The sequence below is a fragment of the Catharus ustulatus genome, chromosome 11 (assembly GCF_009819885.2).
Source record: "Catharus ustulatus isolate bCatUst1 chromosome 11, bCatUst1.pri.v2, whole genome shotgun sequence".
Lineage (NCBI taxonomy): Eukaryota > Metazoa > Chordata > Aves > Passeriformes > Turdidae > Catharus > Catharus ustulatus.
The window spans coordinates 5,485,138-5,507,821 of NC_046231.1; the positions used below are offsets into that span (position 1 = coordinate 5,485,138).

The 22,684-nt window shown below is 40.8% G+C and overlaps 1 protein-coding gene across 2 annotated transcripts in view; it reads left to right on the forward strand.

Moving 5' to 3' along the window:
* The first annotated feature begins 661 nt into the window (after positions 1-661).
* Positions 662-22,684, forward strand: part of LOC117001456 (neural-cadherin-like) — a 64,591-nt gene continuing 42,568 nt past the window's right edge. For both annotated transcript variants that reach the window (XM_033069815.1, XM_033069817.1), the window contains exons 1-6: positions 662-1,673; positions 15,127-15,324; positions 16,397-16,622; positions 19,040-19,244; positions 20,958-21,069; positions 22,258-22,507. In XM_033069815.1, coding sequence (XP_032925706.1) covers positions 662-1,673; positions 15,127-15,324; positions 16,397-16,622; positions 19,040-19,244; positions 20,958-21,069; positions 22,258-22,507 — 2,003 coding nt within the window. The remainder of the gene's footprint in view (positions 1,674-15,126; positions 15,325-16,396; positions 16,623-19,039; positions 19,245-20,957; positions 21,070-22,257; positions 22,508-22,684) is intronic.

A 22,684-nucleotide genomic window follows, 5' to 3' on the forward strand; every position in this document is an offset into this window, starting at 1 on the left:
CATGGCAAAATTTAGTTTTATTGGGTTTTTAGTTTTATTCCAAAAATTCAAACAGCCAAATAACTGTTGAATTATATTTCTCTCTGGTTATCACTAGAAACATTCTTCAGTCAAGCTACATTTCATCAATAATTTTTTTACCTTCACAAATTGGCAGGTATAGGGGAGCTGATTAATTGACCAAAGATGTGACTTTAGGTCAGTGACAGTGCTCAAGTACAAGCTGAGAGCAAAACTGGCATATTAGAATAGGTAGCTGTCTAGAAATCAACAATTGAATGTTTTCAGGGGACACTGGAGTGCTGGAGGAGTCTGTTTGACATGTGACAGACTGCAGGACGTCACCTGTGCACTGATGCCCGCGGCGCGCGGACGAAGAACTCGGCTGCAGGGGAAGGTGGCAGACTGGAGGAGGTAAAGCGGAAGGTAGCTTGTTACATCAGCGGGATCATTTGGGCAGTTCGCCCTCTAGGAACATCCTAAAGCAGGCGCACGGGACGGTTCGTTCCGCGTGGACTCGGACCGGGGGGAGGCAGGGCGGGGCCGGGAGCAGCTCCGCGTGCCCCAGCCCCTCCCCGCCCGCCCACTGCGGGCAGGGCCGGCCCGGGCAGCGCGGGGAGCGCCGCGCACCCTCCCGCAGCCGCCGCCGCTCGCAGCCGGCATGGGCCCCTGCGGAGCGCGGAGCAGAGCCCGGCGCGCCGCCGGCTGCCTGCTGCTGTGCTGGGCTCTGGCCGCCGCCCCGCGCAGGACACCCTCGTTCGACGGGCACGTCGCGGAGAACCGGCCGGCGGGCACTCGGGTGCGCGGGCTCAGCATCCCCCTGACGCGGCTGGGGCCCGAGCCCTGGTGCGCCAAGGTGCAGGGGCGCCGCTGGCACCTGCAGCTGCTGGGCGAGGGACACTCGCACTTCCAGGTGTCGCTGGACGCGCGCAAAGCCCGCGTGTGGCTGCGCACCCGCCGCCCGCTGGACCGCGAGGCGCGGGCGCTGTACTCGCTGCGCCTGGGGCTGTGCTGCAAGCGCTGCTCGCCCCAGGGCGCCGCGCCCGCGGAGCTGGCCGCGCTCACCGTGCGCGTCCTGGACGACAACGACAATGCGCCGCGCTTCGTGGGCCCCGGCTCTGCGCAGCTCCGCGTGGAGGAGACGCTGGCGCTCAAGTCGCAGGTGTGGCAGGCGCGGGCCGAGGACGCGGACGCGGGCGCCAACGCGGAGGTGCGCTACTTCGCCCTCCCGCGCAGCGCGCACTTCTTCGTGGTGCCGCGCAGCGGGCGCGTGGTGCTGGTGAGCTCCCTGCTCCACCTGCGCGCTCCCATCCCGCTGCGCCTCTACGCGCGGGACCGCGGCCGGCCCGCGCTGCTCAGCGAGCCCCTGGAGCTGGAGGTGCTGCCGCAGCCCAAGCGCCTCCCGCCGCAGCCGCCCCGCCGCCGCCGGGCCGCGCTGCCGCCCGCCGCGCCCCTGGCGCTCGTCCTGCCCGAGGACGCCCGCCCGGGCACCCGCCTGGCCACCCTGGCCCCAGCGCGCTTCGCCTCCGCGTGGTTCGAGCTGCTGTCGCCGCCCGTCGAGGCGTCGCCGGTGAGCGTGGAGCGAGAGAACGGCGAGGTGACGCTGCACGCGGCCCTGGACAGGGAGGCGGTGGCTGCCTGGGAGCTCGTCGTCCGTGTCCAGGAGCGCCGAGGTGGGTGTTAGGCAAAATCTTAGACGAAGCAGTGGTCTTGTCCCATCATGCGAGTCGGAGGACAAGCACCTAATGGTGGTTTAGCATCCGGTGTCACATGCAGTGTTGTGGATTGTACTTTTGGTCTTTTAACTCTGTAAACTATTAGTATTAAAGACACTGGAAGTGACAAGAGACACTATTAGGAAAAGTGAACTGTACAGCTGTGTGGAAATGCTTGGAGCAGTAAGGTGTTCAGCAGAATTTAAGTGTTTCACCGGTTACGATTCTTAGTTGTTAGTGAGTGGTTGAGGCACAGCATGTTAGATACAGCACGCTTCTTATGCACAGGTGTTTGTTGTTCAAATGTTCTCTGTAGCTCTCATCCTGTAAGTGCCTAACTTGAAGCATGCAGCTGAAGGAAGTCATTGAGTTTTGAGTCATTATTAAAGTTGAGAGTGTTTGGCTCACAAGCATGATATGGGACTGGAGCCTTTGTGTTTAGGCAGCTGTTCTTTTAAAAAATGTATCTCAGGAGTTCAATGGGCACCATTAAAATGGCACATCTGTGACTTAAACTGTCATTTTTCACAAGATCTTACTCAAATGATGGAATAGCTAATTTAATGTACTGATTATATGTACTGCTTTAAAAAGTTCTCTTTTTAATTATCATCTTGATTAATATTTTTCACTTACAAATATACAGATTAGTTTAAGCATATTTTTAATTTATGAGTGGTGGCTCTCTCTGCACATTCATCGTGTTGCTTTTTTAATTTTTATGTTACTTGCGATTGTAACAAGGTTCCAAAGATTGCCCAGAATGACTATTCTGGAGAAAATCTTATCAGAAGAGATGAGTTGGTTGGTCTGATTTCTCATTGATCTTGAACAGGTTCAGGAAGGGTTTGGGACTTCTAGCGGTTGTGAAAACGATTAATTAATTGCTCAGAGCGATTTCCCTCAGCCACAGAGCAGCGCAGGCGGGAGAGATGAAAAGCTTCCCACGCGATTCCTCTCTCTTATCTCGTCTGTTTTCTGGCTGAGGGACAGCCCATAGGAGTGAGAGGCAGTTTATTCCTCGGTGTCTGAAATCCCTGCGGATGCCTGCAGGGCTCTAATTAGCGCTGACAGTTTCGGTGACACGGGTACTTCCCCTGCGAAGCAGGCTACTCCTTTCGCTCGCGTCCTGAGAGCAGCTCTCAGATCCTCCTCTCGTTGTCTCGGGGGTTTTGTCGTGCCTGTCGCTGTCGAGTGTTGGTATCAGTCACTTGCACTGGCTTTGTGCTGTGCTCCAGCCTGAGCTTTGGCTGCAGACCAGAGCCTGACAGACCAATTTCCAAAACACAGCACTTTGTGTGTCCTGCCCCTGCTACTCAGCCTTGAGCAAGGCTACCTGCCAAGGGGAATGTTACTGCTCCGAGGCAGTGACAGTATCCATCGGGGCAATCCGAGTGTGCTGCTGGGATGTTCACCCACTCTGTCATGTAGCTCAAGTTCCAGCTCTTTGCTGGTGTCACAGTTCCCTCTGTCAGGATCAAGAAATGTTGTTAGAGAAGTCATAGATAACCTTGCCCCCGGTTACTGCTGGTCTCACCTTTGTGATCAGTTTTTCCCTTACCTAGTCTGAATATAGAAGTCTGAGATTGCCTGGAACAAAGCTTGTCATTCTGTCATACCTGAGATTTCACTTCCAAGGCAATGCTTGCTAATGTAGTTTAAAAAAAATCTAAAACGAGTTTTAACCTAATTTTAGGGAATTCTTTTTATCATGTAATTTCACTAAGTAGTTTGGAGCATTTTCCACACCCTAATGTATTACTGCTGGTAGTATGCAGTAGTAAGAGAATAAATTTCTAAGAAATATATAGGACCAAGTTCTGACTCTCAGATTAGGTAGACTGCAATTAATGGTGGGCAATCTGAATGCCATACTTGTGGTAATTTTAAATGTCTTGGTTTAAAGGAGACTAAATTAAATATAAATCTTATTAATACTATTGTTTTCATCAATTAAAAGTTAATAATGACTCAATACTTTCAAAACTCTTTCAAGTTGCAGAATTCTTTCATACTCCTTCTGGAGGAGTCAAAATACATTAACATAATATTTTGAAACAGATTTAGAAAGTTGAGTTTCTCTCCTTACTTACAATCCACACTACAGTAATCTGAGAAGAGAAAACCCAAAGGAAGAGGTAGGAGAAAGATGCCTAGCATAACTATGTGTTTTACTTAGCCTGAAACAGATGCAGAATATTGCAAAAGCTCCAGGAGAAAGCACAGTATTTACAGAAGTGAACTTTCAGGATGAATTAAAGTGTGGAGATAGCTACACTGAATTTTGTTGTGAATAAAAGTGCAAGGCCAGGTTTTTTCTCCAGTTTATTTACTTTGCTTTTAACATTTGTGGTCACTTTTTTTACATTATACATGACCACAAATATTTCAATAACTGTGGGTTTCCAGTATTAGAGTTTATGATATCAGGTATCTATTTTCAAGGGGTATAAAATTGTATTAATTTCTTCAATATTTTTTTCCCCCCGCTTTCCACTGTTCTTGCTGCCTGGTAACTGAGAATTGAAAATGAACCAATAATTATTTCTGTCATTACTCTCTTTTTCAACCCAGGCAATGACATCAAGGATAAGACAAGATGTTTAACTACTTTAGCATATAAAGTCTACCTTCTTTTCCATTATCTTTTCAATGTAGTTTTTTGTGATTCATTTGTAATGTGCACTTCATTACCTACAGCACTATAAAGTGCTTAAAAGCATTGTGCCACAAGTGGTCCTAACGCATCTCTGGGCACAAGAACTGATTTTTAATTTTTTTTTTTTTTTTTTGTCTGACAGAGGATTCTCAAAATAGTAGCAAGAAGATGGATATATGGTAATAAAGCAACATTGAGCAGTTTCTTCCTAGTTTGTGACAGCCCCCACTCTTTAGTTCATAAATGGGACTGTGTCCTTTACCTGATTTAACTTTTCTTCAAGTGACATGTAGAAGGCTGTATGTTTGTTTATTTTCCCCCCTTCAGCTAAAATAGAATTTTGAATATTTTTCTGTTTACTTCCTCTCATTTCTGTCCTGGATAATCAGCACAGCAGTGTACAGGGCTGCTGTTCCAGATGCAATCAGACCTTTAGCATCTCAATATCCAGATATCTTCCATGACAAGGAAGGGTTTTCTTTCTCTGAGTTGCATTTTGTTGAAGGTATGAGTTAAGTGAGCTCACTCCACTTGGCCTGACAGGTAATATGATAATGTTACACTCACTCATCACTGCCTGGAGTATTTCTTAGCAGACCATGGCTTTGTGCTGGTGTATGTTTTCCTGTGTCAGGGGTAGATTTGAGGGGCTTTCGCCGCATGAAGAACTTGTCAGCATTCAGGGTAGAGGTTTTCTGGCAAAGCTGCATTTGAGCTCTAAAATTTTTGGTAGTGATGTGCACAAATCACTACTATAATTATTATGATCGTTATCAGTGTGTTACAAGCTGTGGTTACTTTGTGATTGGACATATTTTGGTTACCAATGTCATGGTTTTATTTTAATGTAGATGCCAAAACCAATCTTTTTTTATCCTTTGAAGTAACAATTTTGTCTATTTTACTGCTACAGTAAAAATACCTGCAATTTGTAGAGGAAATAGTTCTGTTTATTCATTGTGTATCTCTCTGGCTTTTTGATACTTTGCAGACTTAGTTTTATAATACTTTTTGTTTTCTGGAGGCAGTAATTAGTCACTGTAAAGTAGCAACAGAAAAATCTGGACCTATAGTGCTCAGCGTTTTTTTTAATGGAATGGGCTCTCCTGTGCCTTTGGAAGAGTTTCAGGTCCTGGACAAGAGAGGACATAGTGCCTTGGCCGGTGTTTAAGCTTCAGGTGAGCTCTTATCCAACCTGGACTTGCACACTGCCAGGCTGGGACCATCCACAGCCTCCCTGAGACACCTGTTCCAGTCTCTGCCACCCTCACAGTAAAAGATTTTTTCCTAACATCCTAACCCTTTCAATTTCAATCCCCTCTTTCAATTTGTACACATTACTCCTTTTTTTGTCACTGCAGTTCCTGACAAAGGGTGTCCCTCTGGCTTTCCTGCAGGCTCCTTCAGATACTGGAAGGTGCTGTTAGGTTCTGCCTCGACACTGGATATAAAAATCTGTCTTGAGAGCTGAAAACACTTGAAGTATGGTCTGGCAATCTTTACATTTTTCATAATTAGCAAACATTTTATCCAAAAGAAAAGAAACAAACCCACAAAATTTACAACCCCAAACGGAAGAGAAATAGCAGGAAAACCTTATGCATTCGTTTGTGCCATGAAATGCTAAAGAGAATGCCAGAATTTCAGGGCTTAACATGATTTTTACCACATGGTCCTCAAGGAGGAGTTTCCTCTAGTGATCCCACTGATCACTCAGCCCTAGCTTATATTCTTCAGTTAACCTTGCCTGGAAGGAGTGATGGTTATGCTCATGTTTTTTGTGGCATTTCAGGATTTTATGCCAATCAGTTTATTGGAACACAATTTATTCTTTGCAAAAGCATAATGCTATTTTAAGTTTTTACCCAGTGAGCGGAAGTTAAAATTTCTTAGACTGTCGTACACATTAATATTTCAACATGGGGTAGCATTTAATTTGAGAAGGAGCCATTATTGTTCCATTAGTGCTTGGGGGAAGTGCATTAAAGATCCCGCCTCTCTAATCCTGCTGTCTCCAGCTCCCTTGACCTGACTTGATCCATGGGCATTAGCTTTGTAATCTCCTGTCGTTCATTTTTTCTTATCAGGGGATTCACTGAGGGTGATGTTTGACTTGCCCTCCAACAGTTAACAGCATCACTTGTATTTTAAATATATTTATTCTATTTAAGTCAACATCGAGAGTGGCAATATCAATTTTAGTAATATTTTCACCTTGAAGGGCTTCATGCTTGAAAGTCAAGGATCATTGTTTTAATTTTATCAGAGGCCTTCGTGTCTTACTGGCTGTATTGATTTGGGGGGAGATCATCCCTAAGAATTAAGTAGCTTCTGGGTGATGTTTTGCCTTTTACATTTCTTATTACCTCTTTCATGAATTTCAGCTGTCGACAGCTACACTTCGAGCTGAGCTTAAGTTGAAATCATCATCTATTATCCAACAGATGGATTTCATTAAACACAAGCGGGGTTCATGCAATTAAGTAAGAAAAAAAAGTGTATTCTGTGTGCATTGAGTGTTTACAGGCCTGGAATGGTAATGATTTGTGATAGAAAGGAATGTCTGAGGAAGCTGTGGAGCACCATCTTGATGTTTGATCAGTCTGAATATTTTGAAATTTTTTGCTTTTTATTCCAAGCAGTCAGATAAAAAATATCTTTCTGAGACTGCTGCGACTTGAACACCAAAGCTATTTCAATCTTCTGGCTGTTTATCATCTCAATCATGCAGTTTCTTCAAAAGAAATGAACTACTTTTTTTCTCAAGATCTAGCTAAATTTCAGCACAAATTTGACAATTTGATAGAACTAATAAATTATAGAACATACAGGCCAGATTGGATGGGGCCTGGAGCAGCCTGGTCTAGTGGGATGTTGCCCATGTTAGGAGGTTGGAATGAGATGAGGTCTAAGTTCCTTTCCAACCCAAATCATTCTATCATTCTATGATTCCACAAAGATCTGAGGAAGTACAGCAGGCTCTGTTGGTGAGGCTACTGGGTGAGGCTACTGATTATGGTGGCATTTTTACCTTTTTAAATTTTTTTTCTCCTCTCCTTGAACATGAAAGAGTACAGAGAAATAAGCAGGATTTCCTCCAAGAAATTCTAAGGAAAATTTCAAGAGAACTTCCCATCTTAGAGTGGCACAGTAACTGCTCCTGCTTTAGCCAAGTTTTCTACTTATGATAATGCTTTTTGGCAATCAATAGCAATTCATTAATACACGTTTTGTTATTTAAGGATGTCTGTTGTGATTATTAATTTGCAGTCATTATTTCACATCTGGGCATGCTTGGTTTCCCTGACTGCCACCCTTAGAAGATTGATGCCATACTGGGAAGTCCCTGATAACATGGTCATCTCGTTAATGTCTTTTAATTGATTATTCATGCTAATATCCTTTCTGCCATGATCATTGAGCTCCTTTAGTTTTCTGGTTCACTTTAACTTCCATTTTAAAAGCCATATGATGCTAAGGAGCAGAGACATACCAGGCTGCCATTATTCTGTCTGCAAAAAGATGAGGCATAATAGGAGAGAACATGGGCTGTCCCCAGCTTGAGTCCATCAAAGTTATCTCTTTAGAAGGCTTATGTTTTATGAATGAGCAAAGTACTATACTTAAAAGTAGCCCATCATATACCTCAGGAATTTTCAGAAATGACAGTAGAGAAATGTTTGTGCATAATTGTCCTATTTTTTGAAGGATATGCAGTAGAACTGGGTACAATAGATTGGGTACAGTAGATTTTATCTCATGTTATGGTATGAAAATGGGAAAAGAGATTTCTCCTGATTGCAGCTAGAGGCCTGGGGCATTAAGATTTTTTTCTGAAAATGTATCTTCCCAAACTCCATGTCAGTAGGTATTTTACATGAAGACATATTATAGAGTGAGGTTTTAAAATAGTACAGTATGATATTTGCAGAGAGTCTTTAAAATGCTGGTATCTTCTCAACCAACTCCAAACATTTAACTTGAAGTAACCCCCAAAAAAAACCCCTGAGTTTTCAAGAAACGCTTGTCTATTTAAGGTAAGAAGTGGGAGCAACCTAAAAAAACCCCACAAGCCATAAAGAAAAATACCAGCTTGAATACTTAATTTGCTGATGGATATAGGGCAGTATGTAATAGCAACAGTAACCTCGAGGCTTGCAAGACTTTTAGCACTCTCCTAATCTGCTTTTAAAAATAAATTGTAATGACCTGAAAATGCCAGGAGCAACATAGCTTCTCACCCGTTGTTGTTTAATCATAATAATATAATACCTCTTCCTTCAGTACATTCAAGGAATGTATGATGTTTGTCCACAATTCCAGAGACATGTTCAGTCAACTACATATTCTCTATTGTCAGATTTTTAAAATCAGAATGTCTGGCATTGTCAGTTTTATCAATTACAATGATGCAGAGAAGCCTACATTTTTAATGAATATAAGGATTTTATTTTCAAGTCACATCTTACAGAATTATCCATTGGATTTTTGAGAGAAAAGACAGTCTTATAATCCTAATGCAATCAGAAATCAGAGAATATGTTGGATTTCACAGATTTGACAGCATCTTTTAAAATTTGACATGGTGAAAAGAGATGGTTTTAAAGGCAGATCTGACCTACAGTATTTGAAACTGCAGTCAGTTTCAGCAGACACGATTTTCAATGCTTGGTTTAACCAGAAGAGCCTTCAAAAGTTGCTGTTAACTGAATGATTAAGTATTAAATCCTTTGCCTTCTTCCTACCGTCTTTGGTGTAACTTTATTGGTTGGTGGGGACATCTTTTTTTTGAGCTGCTGTTTGAAATGACAGGATTCATGAGTTTGCAATATCTCTGCAATTCAATGAACCTTTATAACCAGCTGCAATAGCAGGCTGGAGGAACTGGTTTGTGTTACTTTATGTTAGAATCTCTCCCCAGGAAATTAATGGTGAACATCACAGAAGAGATTTTTCACATGAGCCTGGATTGAGTAAAGCTGTGAGGAACCTAAAGCAGAAGAGAACCATTATCCCATCAAGATACCTGTTTGCTTTCTGTAATTTTCAAGTTTGTAATTTGTAATTTTGACAAGTCTTTAACTTGAACCGTCTGAAAAAGTTCATGATTTTTGAGAGGGCTTTCCCTTCCTAAGTTCCTCTATGTATCTTAAATTTGATGTGAGAAATGTAACCCAGCTTCATAGTATATGAGTATTAGGGCTTTTTCCTTTTTGTTTGGTTGTTGTTATTGCTGTTTAAATATTTTAGAGACTTTCTCAATTTTTTTGACTGACTCATTACCATTTATTTCCATTTTTACTATGATTAAACTTCCCAGTGAGTTACTTAATTTTTTGTTTGTTTTTCTTTTTTTCCCCAATGGGATGAAAATAATGAGTGATGACATATTATATATTTCCTGTGAGCAGAAACATGGCCAGCTAGTGTATTATCTTACCTAATGTGGTTGGATTTCAGAGCAAGGCAGTATAATAAATCCTTCTGTTTATCAGTTTTCAACCACAGATAGGCATGAAAAATAAGCAATTATAGATAGATACCTAAGATGAGTCGTCAGCAGTGGATTATGAAGATTGATTTAGATGATAGGGAATGAATTTCGGTGCTGCAGCTTTTGTCGGTAATGTTAAGTTAAAAGGAAGTAATTCCAACTGAAAGGAATATCAGAGAGGAAAAAAGCAGACTTCAGGATGAGCTGCCCTAAGAAGGATTTTTGATGATACACGAATTGACTCTAATAGGGAATTAAGCAGCTAAAGTAGGAAAAACCTCTGGACTAGAGTTTATAATTTCAGTTTTAGTTTTCTGTATAAATTGAAAAGAGAGCTGTAGAGAGGGCTTAGATTTGATACTGTGAAAGGCAAATAAGTGGTGTTTGCAAATACATGGGAAAAGCAATCTGCTTACACAACTTATTTTCATTAGTTTCCATACTGAAGAAAAATAAGAGGCAAGATACTTTGATTTACCCTTTTAAATATGAAATATTATTTTCTCTGACTTCTGAAAAGAATAATTTTTAACATAAGATATTCCGGTGTTATGTTACTGTCATGTCTGTGATCAGCAAGGGCCATTTTGTGTTTTATCTCCTCTTTCTCAGTATCTGTGAGAAAGCAATTTTAATTTTTCTGTTGTCTGAAGCTTGAGAAGAAAGTCTGTCAAATGCAAAATCAGTGTGTGTGCCAACAATCTAATTAGCAGAACCATTCTTTGAGTAGGATTTCTTTTGAATGGATGACATTGTGTAAGATATCTAGGGTGTGCCTGGCTTGAAAGTCAAACATCTAGCATTTAATATTGAGACAGTTGTAATTTGTATTGTGTTGCACAACAGTTTGAAAATTCTTTTTGGGAAAATGAAACCTGGGTCAAGTTCCTGGCTTAGATTCTCAGTAGTGGTTGACTTGCACTGCTGCATGTGGAGGCAGCTATCTCCACTGGTTGTCAGGGCCTGGTATTGGGAACAGATAATTTCAGTTAGAACCTCCCTGTGTGTTGGTAGGACTTAACCCAAATCCACAGAGGATTATCAGTTTTAAGCTGTTTCTGCCAAGATTTTAGTGGAATTGTAGCATTTTATTTTCTTCCATAATGTAGCAATATTACTGCACATATACTACTAATAAATTACTAATAAAATAAATTCTATCCATCCACTGTCTTAAAGCACAAAAAATTTTCATAAGGGAGAAAATTAATTTTATGTACCTTATTCAAAGTTAGTTGAAAATGTGGTTTAAGGTCTGTTCTGCAGGCAAGCAGCTGTGTCAGTTACAAAACACAAGAGACTGCCTTTTGTGTGTGTTCTGGTAGAGCAAAAAAGCAAAAACTTGGAAATACTTGCTGGGCTAATTAAAATGTGGAGTTATGCATTAAAAAAACCATGTTCATGAACATGTACTTTGAAATCCTTAATGCATTGTCCTGCTAGACACCCACATATTACACAGACATTATTGTTGCTGTCAGTCTCTTCATCACACTGTTGTCCTCTGGCAAGTCCTTGTCCAGTCATGCTTCGCTGGACACCCTGATGTTGTTTCCACAAGTTGTCAGGTCACATTTGTAGGTCTCTGCAGGGAAGCCCAGACCTGTTTGGTGTTTCTGCTGTAGTTTTTCCTTTGATATATGGCATGCAGTCAAGGAAGGGGAAACTTACTTGCAGTCATTTTCCTCCAGACTGCCTTTATCTGGGAAGTCATGATGATTTATTCAGCATTTTTTCTTATGAATCAGGTTGTCTGGGCTTGATGGAAGAAGATAATATACCAATAAGATCTGTAGAGTCACATGCAGTGGAAATGGATGCTGGTCAGGAGAGACACTTAAATCCTGTCCCTTCCATTACCTGCACTGCAGTTCCCACTGACTGTCCTAACAAAATTCTTAAGATTATTCACGTGTTTCACAAGTAACCAATATATTGCTGAAAGCTTTGGTCTTGCCAAGATCTCAGAACGACACTAAAGTCTCTTAAATGCTAAAATACAAGTGCCTGGAGGAACGTGCCCAAGTCCTTTGAGTTTTTGAGCAATAAGGTTTGCTAGAGCATGTGAGGATTAAGCATGGTCCTTATGCACTTTTGCAGTTTTCTTACAACTATTTCTCAGTTACAAGTATGTTCTAAGTGTCAGCATATTAATTTTTAGTGAATTGGCATTGATTAAGTGATGAAAGTGGGATTTGTAACCAGATTTATTACTACTTCTTTAATAAAAATGAATTATTCTTAAATTGGGACTTACTTTTTGACAGAGGAATACATAATAGATGTGTGTTAAGAAATGTAGCAAGACTTGAACCAGAGTGAGTTCAGGGGTTGATTAGGAGAGTGATTTCCAGACTCCAGAGAGACCAGCATCAGTAACCTTTCTACTCTTAGCAGGGTTACCAAGGTAGCATTCAAATCCTCAATAGGTCTTGCTATTATAGGGGCAGATTTTCAAAGGTTCTTAACTCAGCTTCTAATTTAGTGCTGCTACTTTAAGCTCACAGTATGCCCAGCCAAACTAGGCTAATAGTGGGTATTTACAAACTTGGGGCAGCTTCCACCAGAGCTGTTCTTTTGATAAAAGACAGGCAACTTTGCCGTTAACTTGTATCTTTTACGACTACTCTGTTTGGGCACCTTTTAATTGAAATTTTAGGCATGTTCAAGCAGTCACTGATTGCATTTGGCACTTCTTATTTAGAACTCACCCTGGTGTGGGCTGCGGTGGTGTATTTTAACCTTGGATCAATGTCCAGCACGTCCCCTTCTCTGCATTTTCTTCAGTTGTCCTGGACTGGTTCACCTGGGACTTTTGAGACACATTCTGACATGAAAGCAAGTCTATTTAAAACATATATGGTACTATTTAGTACAATAGAAGCAATACACTTTTTTTTTTTTGGTGCTACAGAGAGGAGAAAGCAAAGCAGCTGCTTTCAGAGTCAGTCCAAATGCTGAAGGGAATGATATCTGGGTGACTACAAGGGAAGTGCAACAGCAGAGTGGGCAACTGTGCTCTCACCCTGAGGTGTGTCAGCTGAGTTTTGTGGTGAGGCAGGTTGTTTATCTTTGGAAACTTTGGCTTGACAGGCACTGTTTTAAAGAACATCTGTCTGCAGAAGCTGAATTGAGCATCCTTACACAGGGCTTCCCAACATTTCTGTCCATAGAGGTGCAGTAACCCATAACACACAGGTGGTCTCACAGTCAGGAAGGCTTTGTAAGACTTGGATGCACGTGGTAACTGGGAATTTTGCCATAAAAATGTTAGAAGCATGTTGCATGTATCCGTGGTCTGCAGTGCTGCAAGGCACGTTTAATGGGCAAACACAATGCCAGTTATTTTTCAGTAAACTGATAACTTCTGTAATTTACTGTTTGATAAATTAGAGATTGTGTTTTGCTATAGGCACTTTTTTCATATATACTACTGTGCAGGGTATAATTACAAAGAAATTAATTTAGATTTATCAAGTTACTGTCAATGCATTTTTTGTTGCTTTTTAGAGAAACAAAAAAAGGCCATGTACTCACTCACAGGCTTAAAATACAGATGAATTAACACAGTTTTACAAGGTGAACTCAAGAGAGCCTCAGTGATTATCCTGGGTGACTGCTGATTTTTTTCTGGGTAAAAATAGAATGTATTCAAAGGTCGTGATGGATTAAGTCTCAGGAAACTAAACTAAGAAACTGTTATTTGACTTTGCCAGTCACAACACCAAGGAGTTTTCTTTACAACAGTCCACGAACTGGTTGCTCACAGATGGCAGATTCTGATATGCTGTGCTAGACTTGCACATGCCAGCAGACAGGAACTTCTGAGTATGGAAAGGTGAAGCTGCAAGAGGTGATGTTTCTGTGGGAGCGAAGGGATATCTGTAAATGCACACCTCATACAAGGGAACAGATTTTAGTTGGAATATGGATGTTTTCGTAGAGTGATGTCACTCTGCAGCAGAGAGGGAGAATGAGTATACAGCTTTAAGTGAACTTCCTGGGAGAACAGACTTCCATAGCCACACTGTCTGCACAATTAGATATTTTAGCAACACTTTCTATGACAATATATACTTAAACACTAAGGTCTTTGTGTTTTTAACTAGATTTAAATTAAACCTGATAGTTTTAGATGTCTCTTTTTGCACAGTGTTTCAATTCCTGTAGAGCTGTTTTGAAAATAAATGCTTGTCTGTATGTTTTCATGCATGTATAATAAATCTACACTGAATTCAAGCATTAACACCATAAACTTTAAAAATTCTGACTTCACATCCATTATTAAGCATGTGGATAAGTCATGTTGTAAGTGTAGATGGCTGTTTTTACGTGGACCACATTCCAGGCTGGAGCACAGTGCAGTGCCAGTTCAGTTTTGCTGCCTTTTCTGAAGCCAGAGGCATTGAATATGGCCTGCAGGAACACTCAGCTTGGCTTCCGTTCGCAAGGTCAGCGCCAGTCTACTGGAAGCCAAACTGGCCACAGGCCTGTTTTATTCATACTGTGCTCCCTGATATTTCTGATAATTATCAGTTAAAACCCCCCTTTGCTCCATTACTGTCTCAAGTGTCCTTTCTGCCACCTTTTCAGCAGTACCTGGCTGATACTTACTACTTGTTAGAAGCTCTGCTATTTCATGGGTTAATTTAATAATGGTAAAAATATAATAAATATTTTTTTCCTCAGTTTTTTAGAATCTTACGCTGTTGATTTTTGGAAAAATTGATAGTTCCATTTTGTGGTGGTTTGTTCTTACAGATTTTGATTGTATGTATTTAATAATATTTAAACTTAAATAGGAATGACAACTATATTAGGATTTCAGTGAACGTTATAGAAGGACAAATCACTGGTTAGGGTGGATGAGAATTTTTTGACAATAAGTAATTTTCAAAATTCAGAGTTGCTTTGCATAAACAAAACGTTAGATTTTTTTTTGTTCAATCTTCAGAAAAAAAGCCCAACAATTTTTAGAAAATAGGTATTTTAAGTTTGAAAATTTGAGAATATGCGATTTTTCCTAAGAAGAGCTCTCAGAAGAATGTGATATGGGTGGCTCCAGTCTTGCAGTTCAGCGGTGCTTGTGCTGGTTATTTCTTCTCCACATTGTGTCTTCATTCCAGACTCCAGGTTTTTCTGGATTACATGCCAGCAGTATTGCAGGAAGTGCACAGTCAGGTTGTGATAGCTTTCTGTTACTCTTAGTGCCATGAAGTAGCTGTTTAATGATTTCTTCCTTTTCCTGTGACCTTTAGGGAAGGATTGGTACTTGGTACACATGTCACTTACAGTGACAGATGTGAATGACAACGTCCCTGAATGGGCCATGGAGCCCTTTCCCTTCCTGGCTGTGGTTTCCCCTGAGGCTGCAGGAGGTACTGAGGTGTACAAGCTGCTTGCCGTAGATGCGGATGAAGGGATCCATGGAACTGTAGAATATTTTCTCTTGGAAGGTAAATTTTAATCCTCCCATTCCCTGAGTATTATTCCTCGCTATTGTGACCTTTTTTCCCTCAGCTTTATTTTCCTTTCCTCCTGCAAAAGGTTCATAAACCTTCAGCTCTCTGTGTGAGAAAAGTCAACTTTTATTGATGTATGGACAGATTTCTTTTCGAAGTTGAGTTCCTGCCCATAGATATCCTTGAGGATGTTGGGGACTGGAGCAGTTAGTAATCCCAAGGCTTTGGCAAGGGGGTGTCAGTGGGGACTATATTTATGAGACAGTCTGTGGAGGAGTAGATTGTTGGGTGGAAAGGAGGGTTAATGTTCCTCTCCCTTGTGGGAGTCATGCTTCTGGTTCCTTTGTAACAAACTTTTAAAGGTCTGGGTTGTACAAAGCTTATCTAAACTCAGTGATAATATCTTGTGTGTCTCCTTTTAAGAAACTTTAGTAATAGTTTAAAAGTGTCTGAGCAGATGGGGAGCAACAATACTCTCCAGTGGAGTATTTTCTGGTAAGAGATACTTGGGGCCAAGCAACAGCAAAGTTTTGGAGAATAAAAGAAAGATGGGGAGAGACTATTCAGAAGAGCCTGGAGTGACAGGACAAGGGGGAATGGCTTTAAACTGACAGAGAGTAGGTTTAGGTGGGATATTGGGAAGAAATTCTTCCCTGTGAGGGTGGGTAGACCCTGCTACAGGGTGCCCACAGAAGCTGTAGCTGTCCCTAGAAGTGTCCAAGGCCAGGTTGGACACTGCAGCTTGGAGGAATCTTGTCTTCTAGGTGTCCCTACCCATGGCAGGGGGTGGAATGAGATGAACTTTAAGGTCTCTTCCAATCCAAACAGTTTTATAATTCAATTAAAAAGAAGAGTGATAATTGTCCAGAGAGTGAAATGGAATTTTGAAGTGCAATCATGAATGATGAATGTAATGACTGTTTTCTAAGTTCTGAACAAACTTTTGAACCTTAGTGTGCATACTGATCCTAAGCCAAAGCTAACTTGGGAATTGAGACTATTCTCCTGATTTTAATAAAGTAAAAATATTCTCACTGATGACAATTTGTGGACGTGTTCCTTTTAGGTGGTGAAGACAGATTTGAAGTTGAGAAGGACACTGGCTGGATTAAAACAACAGGTTTGCCACTGGTGAGGGACAAGGAGTATTTGCTGACTGTACTAGCAGCAGATAAACTTGGAAGCAGAGGGTCCCCAGCCTCTGTTTCTGTAATTGCTGGACTTCGACCACCACAGTTCACCAACATGTCATACTTTGTGTCTGTTCCTGAGAGCACCCTGCAAGGAGAACCGTAAGTAACAGCTCAAAATAATGCAGTGAGGTTGTGATCCTTGTTTTGACTTCTGATCTCGCCACAGCCTTGGTATTGTTTGTGAATCATGAATAAATTCTGTGAGAAGCAATTTAGGTCTCTTAATAGAAGTGATCCAGACACAGTTGGATGATGTATTGTTTTAGTTGCCCTTTTATGGAGAAAAGTCATGTTGAATGGTTGTGCTTTCTTACTTTTTGAAATTATAGGGAAAGGATTAGATGTTGATTGCTAATTTTCAAACAAAATGCAGAATACCAATTAGTACTGTTACATCATGAAGAAAGATACTCTGTGTGAAAGAATACATTAATTTTATGTGTCAAATTTGGAGAAGTGCCTTCTCCGTCAAGTGAAAATTGGAAAAACCAAGATTCTTTTTCCTGTCTTCATCACAATGACAAACTGAGCTAAAATGAAGATGTCATAGGACTTGTAAGTTTATTTCTCTGTCCTTTGTATAACCATGTCAATTGAAATATTACAGAAAATGTTAGTAACATAAATCCACCTGAACACTCAGTCCCTTCTTTTCCAAGCTGTTTTGTTCTTACAAGTATTTTTCTTTCCACTGGAATTGAGAATACTTTGGTCCAGTCAATGTGTTCCTTCTGTGGCAGTTCAACTATTATTCATATTATATTATCTGTGGTGTTAAGGTTGAGTCTGCAACATTCAGTTTTACAGTGTCTAAATAACTAAGGACTGTTAAGATTTTAAGAAAATATTAGTAGATAACAAGGTTTTTCTTTAAAACGGCAATAAAATTAAATTGTACAGGCATAAAAGAAATTGAATAAGTGCAAAATGCTATTAATATTTAACAGGTACCTGCTGTCTTGGGTTAAATAATGTTTAGAATTAAAAAAAAAATTGTAACTTTTTTCTCACTATTAGAAATAGATTTGCACACCTTACATGATACTAGATTAGTCAGTTGATCAAATGACTTGGTAATATCCAAAAGGAATGAAGTATTTTGTGTGGTTATTACATCTGAAAAGGTTTGAATATGCACATTGAAAGTGTGAAAGTTGTTTCTGTGAGGTGTTGGCCAGAAATAGCCACGAAAATCCATTTAGAATCCTAAAGTTCTCATATTTAAATTGGACCAGATACCCAAGTTTGCAGATGTAGTGGTTTTCATTTGTCAAACCAGAACAGAGCTGCTGTCATGCACTGGATTTCTGGGTTTGGGATTTCCTAATTTGAGCCTGATTTAAGGCTGCTGCTGAGCAGAGGAGCATTTCCAAATCTTTCCCTTCCTTTGGTCTGTCTGTAACACCTGAGCTACAGCTGCATGGGCAGGCTGAGCCAAGGAGACAAAAAAGGTTTTCAGTTGGGTTGTTAAATGTGCTCCCAGCATGGCCTTGAGAGTTTCAGTGCTGCAGGGGAGGAGAGATGGCTTGAACATGCAGCCCGGGCAGGGAACTGGAAGGAGAGCAAAATAATTCCTGTTAGCAAGAATGCAGTTGTGCACTGGCTGAAACTGCCTGTGAGAGCTCAGCACAGGAAAATACAGGAGAAAACTAAAGTGAAACAGTGACCTACAGAAGTATTGTACATTGGTTCAGTTGTGCACCAGAGGGAAGTGAGACACATGGGAGCAGGGGGGGCAAGGAAAGGAATTTGCACAACATGAATTTGTGTTTTTGTGACTGTAATTGCCATAGGATCATGTTAGTGTGCTCTCCTGGGAGATGGAATTCTTTTTCCTAAGAAACTTGCATGTTAAAGCAAGAGAACTTGAAGAATTAGTTTTCTGGTTTAAATCCTTTAAAAATATTTGTTTAAAATAAAGTTTTAAATTTCTTCTTTTATTTCTTACTGTGGATGTTTCCACTGGAAGGCTTTAAGCATATTGGACTTCAGTAGAAAAAAGATAGTGCCAGATGAGCTAAAAACACATGTTCAGTGTAAGCTGTAACACACATTGCTGCTGGGCCTGGCTTTTATCCTTTTGCAGTTATCTATTGGAACTTTAGGATGGTATGACTGCAGCAAACTTACTGTGCTGTTATTAAAAGAAATCTTTTTCATCTTGCTTTATCTTTTAGTTTCCTGCCTGAAAACCATCACTACCATAGAAGGAAATAGAAGTAGGCAAATTCAGTTGCAGCAAAAATTAAATCCTCTGTTCCTGCATTTTTAATCCTTACTGTGTTCTGCTTCCAAGAATCCTCTTTATCTGTTTAACCCCAAGGTGATAGAACCACTGTGTAACAAAATGCTTGAATTTGGTGTTTAGATACAGCTGTCACTGACTTCATTGAGGATACCTCTGAGCAGACCTACAGGGTTGCACCATCATTTCTGAGCATCGCCTTTGTCATATTTTTCAGAGTGTTGTATTATGTCCTCGAGTGCTCTCTTTTTATATTTTTTTTTTGCTGCAGCTTTCTTACAGTCACTGCTGTGTCACATCAAAAGAAATCCCTGAGCTACAGTTTGCTCACTAATCCTGGAGGTCTGTTCAGTATTGGCCAGGCAACAGGAGAGATCAGTCTAACTCGGAGTGTGGATTATGAGAGTGACCCCCACCAGTACCTCCTTTTGCTCAGGGCAGAGGAGAGTGGGGAGCAGCTCAGCAGTGCTGCTGAGGTAGGTGTGCATTTCCATCTTCCTTCACCCTTTTGAACTCTGTACAGGTTCACCAGCAGCTCCTGTTTCCCCACACTACTCACTCTGCTGTCCATTTTAAAAGCTTTTCTGTCTATGGGGAGATGTTGAGGACTGGTTCAGGTACTCCTAGATTTCACTCCTGCAGATGCTTTAAAGGCTGTTTCTGAGGGATCAATATGCCATCCCATCATAGATTCCAAGCCTTATGTGGTAACACATGGAAATGGATGTGGCCAAGCCAGACATGAAGATTTGTCTTACTCTACTTTCATCAAATATGAGGTACATTTGAGATGATTCCACTCTAAAACAAAGGCAGGAAAAAAAATATTTGTTTTGTATCAAGAACACAAAGTGAACTTGTAAAACAAGAAAGTAATAAAAATTCACTGATACTAAAAACTGATGGTTTGTGGTATTTTAGAAATCTGTTTGCCAGCATAAATATTATTTTACAATAATAAATATTATATAAAATATAATAATTTTATTACTTAATATAGTTATTACAGTTATTTGAATTCAGAGGTTCACTGAGCTAGGAAAAGCATACCATATGAGTTTGTTCCTGCTGCAGGAAATAAGATAGAGAACTGGAGACAGAATTATTAGGATCAAGTGTGAGGACACAGAGAGACAGGAAGCAGTATGCCAGTGTAACAAACACTGGCTGTAGTACACCAGAGCCTGATAGTTTCTGTTCACCCTTGTGTACTACAAGATGAAGAATGGTAAAATATGACTCAAAGGAGAATTATGAGATGATTTGATACGTTTAGCCTAGAGGTAGTTTAACTTGACTTGCTTTACACTGATACAACCTCAGCAGTTGAGAGAGCAGCTGTAGTTCACGCATATCTGCTCTGCAAGGCTCATGGGTACACCTCTGCCTGCTGCTCTGTAATGCAGAATGCCTCAAATAACTGCTGCATGAGGTGCAGCAGGATGAGCTACCAGAAGGGCTCCTTTACACACTCCTTACTGCTGGGAGTGTAAACTATGCAACTGTGGACTCATATTTGACACAGGAATAAGAAAGCATTTGTAAAGATGTTGGAGGCAAAATTGTATCTCTTACTTGGTTTACCAGTACCATAGAACGTTCTGAGTCGGAAGTGACTCACAAGGATCGAGTCCAGCTGCTGGCCGTGGACAGACACACCAACAATCCCACGCTGCACCCAAGAGCATTGTCCAAGCACTCCTCGAGCTCTGTCAGGCTTGGGGCTGTGACCACTTCCCTGGAGATCAGTTCCACTTATATCTGATTTGTGCTGCTGTAATTGAATTCAGAATTTGGTCTTGAAGATTTATACTGCTAAAATGTAATATGCTTGGCAGTAGAGTTTTTAGTGTTACAAATCACAGAAGATAAGATAATGGAAAAAGGGTGCTTGGCAAGCAGATGGTCCATTTTCCTTTAAATTAGTAATAAGGAATAATCAATGGGATGAAGGGTGAGTGGAAAACATTGCTGCAGGGTCAGGGACTTGGCAATTGCTAGTATGTTGGAATGTAATATTTCAATGGCACTTAGCAGAAAAAGAGCAATGTAAGAAAAATGTCTTATCCTATAGCTGCTGAAGACTTCAAGGATGTTTTTGGGAAATTCTTCCATGTGATATTTCCAGAGCAGTGAGGTCATTCCCTTGATTCACTTTGCTGTTTAATATTCCCCTCTTCTCCATTAAGGTTTTGGTTGTAATCACAGATGTGAATGATTGTGCCCCTGAATTTCATCAGTCGATTTACAGCAAAGTCGGTGTTCCTGAAACAGTTCCTATGACAACTGCACTTCTCCAAGGTTAGTGCTCCTGAAACCATTTATTACATTCACTGTATTTTTCTCCCTTGCACTACTTAGAATTCAGTTCAGAAAGCAAAATTACCGGTCCCAGCATGGGTAGTTGCAGCTCTCTCTGAAGGCAAATGACACCTTGTCATTAATGTCAGAATTGTTTACTACTGCCACAGCCCTAACAATTTTGGGGGACAGGAAGGCAAAGGAAACAGATTTTCTTTGTGGAACTTTGAAGTAACAGAGCTTTGTTGTGGTTGGTAATACAGCAGTGGGCTCATAGTAGCAGTCTTGCTATGTTTCTTGAAGGAAGAGAGTGATGCTGGATCAGAAGTTATGGACACCTCAGCTTGCCTTCTCTGCCTGTCTCAGAGTCCTGGGTAGGCTTGCTGTAGGAGTTCTGCTTTCCTGCATTAAAAGCCTCTTGTGAAGTTTAACTATTCTATGTGAGGTTTTGTTTGGATGCTTGGCAAGAAGACTTTGCTTCTTCCCAGTGAGACCAAGAATCTGAGCTTCAAGTTGTGGTGCTCTGTAAAGTGTAGCAATAAGACAAATTTGTTTCAATTAAGCACTTGTGCAAGGGCCTTATATAAATCTTTAACACTTACATAAACTTTCTCTAAATCTTGAGGGGACAAAGGAAATTCAACTGCAGGAAAAGTGCTTTTCCCTAGTAAATAGGATTTTATAACCTCCTAGTGTTCTGCTTAGTGATTTATCCTGTAGTAGTGGTAGTTTGTCAGTTACTGGTCAGTAACTGTGCTTTTAGCATAGTTTTTTGTAGGTGTGTGGATAGGATCTGACAAACACATAATGGCCATCAGTTGAATAATGTATGTAAATATTTCAACTTTAATTGCACAGTGTGTGATCTGAGTGATTTTAAGTCAGCAGTGTAGGTCAGGTGGACATGAGAATATACTTCTCTATGTGAGAATATATTCTTGATGATACAGGACTCTTTAACAAAGTCAAGACCTAGCATCCTAATTCCCCAGGGACTTCACTTTTGTGGTTTTAAATTACTTACTTTTGAGTAAGGGTTAGTTCAGTAAAAAGCACAAGGGACAGCAGAGTTTTCTGACTGATTTCAAGCACCACATGCCAAGGCAAGTCCTGCTACAGCAGTAGTAAATGTACTTCCCATTCCAATTCACTAACTTTGATCTATACAATGTCTTTCCCTTCTAACAGTGACAGCCACTGACTGTGATTCAAAGGAGAATGCCCAGTTGCTGTATTACACTCTGAGCCAAGACTTCAGCATTACTTCTCAAGGCACTATTTTTCCAGCAACACAGTTGGACTATGAGCGCCCTAATCACCTCTATGAGTTCATCATTATGGCTGTAGATCAAGGAGAAGAGCCCAGGACTGGGACAGCCACTGTTAGGATCCATGTCTCCAATGTGAATGATGAAGCCCCTGAGTTTTCTCAGACAATGTAAATGTATATTCTTCAGACTCTGTTATCTTTTACTGTTGCTTTTACTGTTGTTGTTTTTGTATTTTGGTTGAAAGGCTGCTCATGCTTTGGTTGAAAGGATGGTAACTGGCTTTGATTCAATCAAAGCTGAGCGGCTGGACTGACAAATATGAGGTGATATTTTGACTCTGAGAC